General features: G+C 41.7%; 1 protein-coding gene across 1 annotated transcript; it reads left to right on the forward strand.

Annotated features, from left to right (window-relative positions):
• Positions 1 to 1926: 1926 nt before the first annotated feature.
• On the forward strand, positions 1927 to 3699 carry LOC142397733 (neuronal acetylcholine receptor subunit alpha-9-II). Its single transcript, XM_075481313.1, has 3 exons — positions 1927 to 2077; positions 2190 to 2541; positions 2719 to 3699. Exons 2-3 carry the CDS (start codon positions 2202 to 2204, stop codon positions 3462 to 3464), a joined length of 1086 nt encoding a protein of 361 aa, XP_075337428.1. The 5' UTR covers positions 1927 to 2077; positions 2190 to 2201; the 3' UTR covers positions 3465 to 3699.
• Positions 3700 to 4067: the final 368 nt, after the last annotated feature.

The raw sequence follows: 4067 nt of genomic DNA on the forward strand, positions 1-4067 counted from the left end.
ATGAAAAGAATTGGGTTTTCGGTCAAAAACTTTAAGAGATTTTTTGTACAGTGATTCAATTAATTTCAGATTGCTAGCTGTGGTGAGAGACCAACTTGTGATGCAGTATTCAATGTGAGATAAAATCATTGAATGGAGAAACATTCTGGCAGCACCAAGTGTTAAAAAAGACCTGATTTGTTTAAAATTTTTAAGGTTAAATTTGACAGTATTGGCCAGTTTTTTCATATGATTTTTGAATGTCAAAGTGGAATCAAGTATCACGCCGAGGTACTTGAATTCTGTGACAAGTTGTAATTCTTCTCCTCTCAAGAATACTCCGGAACTTTTTATTTCTTTTGATTGCTTTGAGAACATCAAACAGACTGTTTTTTTGGAATTGAGAAGCAAACATGATTTGAAAAGCCAGTCATTTACTTGCTCCATGGCTGAGGTCAGAATAGAAGCTGCCTCTTTAACGCTCCTTGCATGAGTATGAATTACAGCATCATCTGTATACATTTGGAAATTCACATTATTACATGTTTTGGGAAGATCATTTATGTACAGGGACAATAACAGAGGACCTAGTATTGATCCTTGCGGCACACCGACAGAGACATCCAAGACCGATGATTTTACACTGTCAATTTGTACACATTGTTTTCTTGAGGATAAGTATGATTTAAGCCACTGAACTGCTTCTGGCGAGAAATTGAAGTCTGTTAATTTTGTGAGGACAATTTCATGGTTAACAGTGTCGAAAGCCTTTTTAAGGTCAAGGAACACTGCACCAACACAGGGATATATATCCAATTTACTTTTCACCTTTTCTATAAAGAAGCTGTTTGCTGATTCAGTGGAGTGATTTGCTCTAAAACCAAATTGCATTGCATGTAAACTAAAGGGACTATTATTTAAATGTTCATTTATAATATTTGCTACCCATCTCTCAACAACCTTGGAAACGACTGGAAGTATACAGATTGGTCGATAATTGGATATATTTGACCTGTCACCAGATTTAAAGATTGGGGTGACTGTGGCCAACTTCCAGGACGATGGGACAACTCTCTGTTTAAGTGATAAATTAACCATGTGTGTTATTGGTGCAATAAGGGACTCTTTGCATAATTTTAGGAGATGAGTGTCTAGTCCATGAACGTCTTTAGCTTTCGAATTTTTTAGTGAACCAATAATTTTGGACACTTCCAGCCCTGTTATTTCACGTAAATTAAAAACAGGCTGTGTGAGATCAATGGACCTTGGTTTGAAATTCAGCTCAATCTTTTTTTTTATTGTCCCTTCTGACTCCAGCATCGTTGAAAGTCTGTGGGTAGATCTTAAACATTGCAATGTTTTTTTTGAGTGTGTTTGCAGATGCTTCATTGTCATTGTAATGATTGTGACTGTTTGTGGGTGTGAAGGATGAGAGAAACCAGGTGCTGATTGCCTACCTGTGGATTAGGCAGACATGGCACGATGCGTATCTGAGGTGGAATAAAGAAGACTATGATGGTCTGGAGATAATCCACATCCCCAGCAGTCTGGTGTGGAGGCCCGACCTCGTCCTCTATAACAAGTACGCCCGTACGTCGCCCAAAACATATTCCCTTTTCAGACCTATCTGTCCCAATTGAGAACAACGGATTTGGGCTTGCGTTGTTGAAACTTTATCAAAATACACGATGAAACTGCAGACAGGCGCAGCATTGCACACTTACATTACGATAAAATGACAAAATTGAACAACTTTTTAAAACCACAGTTTTACAAAGTTCCGTATTCAACAAAGGCTTAAACATGTATTAACATCTATTCTTAACAACATTTATTTAGCTGAACTGTTGTATTGGCTGATGTTTGCATTGCAACACCAGAGGATCCACAAGCTGTTAAGTTGTTCTCCTCCTCCAGAGCTGACGATGATTTCTCAGGGCCGATGGACACCAACGTGAAGCTGCGCTACAATGGAGAGATCACTTGGGATGCTCCCGCCATCACCAAGAGCTCCTGTGTTGTGGATGTCTCTTATTTTCCGTTCGACAGTCAGGAATGTAACCTCACATTTGGTTCCTGGACCTACAATGGCAACCAGGTACAGAAACACACTTGCATACATGCAACCGATTTACAAACAGAACATTTTAGGAAAGATTCTTTGTGGTCACACATCTATACAAGCCTTATGTGCCCATATGTAATTCCAGGTGGACATCATAATGGGCATGGACAGCGGGGACCTGTCAGACTTTGTGGAAAATGTGGAGTGGGAATGTCATGGGATGCCAGCCACCAAGAACGTCATAATGTACGGCTGTTGCTCAGACCCGTATCCAGACATCACCTACACAGTGCTCCTGCAGCGCCGCTCCTCCTTTTACATCTTCAACCTGCTCCTCCCCTGCTTTCTCATCTCCTTCTTGGCTCCTCTGGGGTTCTACCTGCCGGCAGACTCCGGGGAGAAGGTGTCCCTCGGGGTGACAGTTCTCCTGGCTCTCACAGTGTTCCAGCTAATGGTGGCTGAGAGCATGCCACCTTCAGAGAGTGTGCCCCTTATTGGTAAGCAGGGTTTTGGTTAGCATGGAGTTAAAACCAAATGGGATCTTAGTGGCATCTCTGACTTAAACTGTTCCTTTGTATGCATTTATTTATTGAAAGAGTGTCACAGAAAAAGTACATGTCTTTAAAATCCAGTTTTAAAATCCAACTTCTATACCATCTGCTTATGTTACACAGGTAAGTACTATATTGCGACGATGACCATGGTCACAGCCTCCACAGCTCTCACCATTTTCATAATGAACATTCACTTCTGTGGACCGGAGGCCAAACCAGTTCCCCACTGGGCAAAAGTCCTCATCATTGACTACATGTCCAAGATTTTTTTTGTTTATGAAGTGGGCGAGAACTGTGCCTCTGCCTCTTCTTCATCATCTCACTGCCTCCAGGAGGATGTCCGTCACCAGCAGGTCAACTCCCACATTCATGCCAATGGTAAACCAGGGAGCCACTGCAGCCAAGAGGACCGGCAGAGTCATCAATACTCCAGACCTCAGTCTTCCAAGCTCCAACAGCAACATAGAGTGAAAGTCCAGCAGCCCATCACAAGGAAGGAGGGTTTCACACCTGGCTCCAATGGTAAAATCCCTGTGAGTGACTGCTGTACAGAAGACCAGAAAGTTCCATGTTATCTAGATGATCAGAAGCTCCCCTGCTACCCCGAAGACAGAAAGCCTCCACCTCACGGCTCCACTGTCACCTTTGGCCCGTGTGTGTTCTGCAGCAGCAGCATTCCTAACGTGGACACCAAGCTGGTGCGGAACGTGGAGTATATCGCCAACTGTTTCCGAGAGCAGAGGGCCACATGTGCCAAGGGGGCAGAATGGAAGAAGATAGCAAAGGTGATGGACAGATTCTTCATGTGGATTTTCTTCATCATGGTTTTCCTCATGAGCATCCTCATCATCGGCAAAGCAAAGTGACGGAGAAGTGATGCTGCAGATTCGTTTTATATTTGACTCAGTGAACAAATCTTTGGTCAAATACAAAAGACTATTCTTTTTAGAAACGTGTTTTGATTTTAAACATATTTGACCTTTCCTTTGTGGCTTTCTTTATTAGTCATTAGATGTATTTTTGTTTACAATTATTTGAAAATATACTAATTGCTTTTACTGTCCTTGGCCATGTACATACAAACTGACTGTATTCTTTTAAAAATAAATGTAATCAATCTGTAGCTTTCCCCTGAAACTCAGCAAAATTGGATAAACTACGACAATATCGTGTGGGAATTAAAGGAATCTATTCAGATATTCAGGCTTTAATTGTTCCGTTTCCTGCATTCTTGTGAATTAATTGATTAATCTATTACACGTCTGCCATCTGTAGCTGGTGGTTTTAAATATGTTGCCTGTTACTGTGCTTATCAATCGTGGCTTTGATGTGAGGGCAGTTAATCATCTCACCACTGAATACATGTGAGGGGATCTGTTGTCATGTTAAAATATGACCGGTGGAGACAGCACATGTGTTATTCACAACTTTGAAATCAGATGCCTGAGGGCTGAGATGCACAGCCTCAG

Source organism: Odontesthes bonariensis, chromosome 13 (genome assembly GCF_027942865.1).
Source record: "Odontesthes bonariensis isolate fOdoBon6 chromosome 13, fOdoBon6.hap1, whole genome shotgun sequence".
Taxonomy (NCBI): Eukaryota; Metazoa; Chordata; class Actinopteri; order Atheriniformes; family Atherinopsidae; genus Odontesthes; species Odontesthes bonariensis.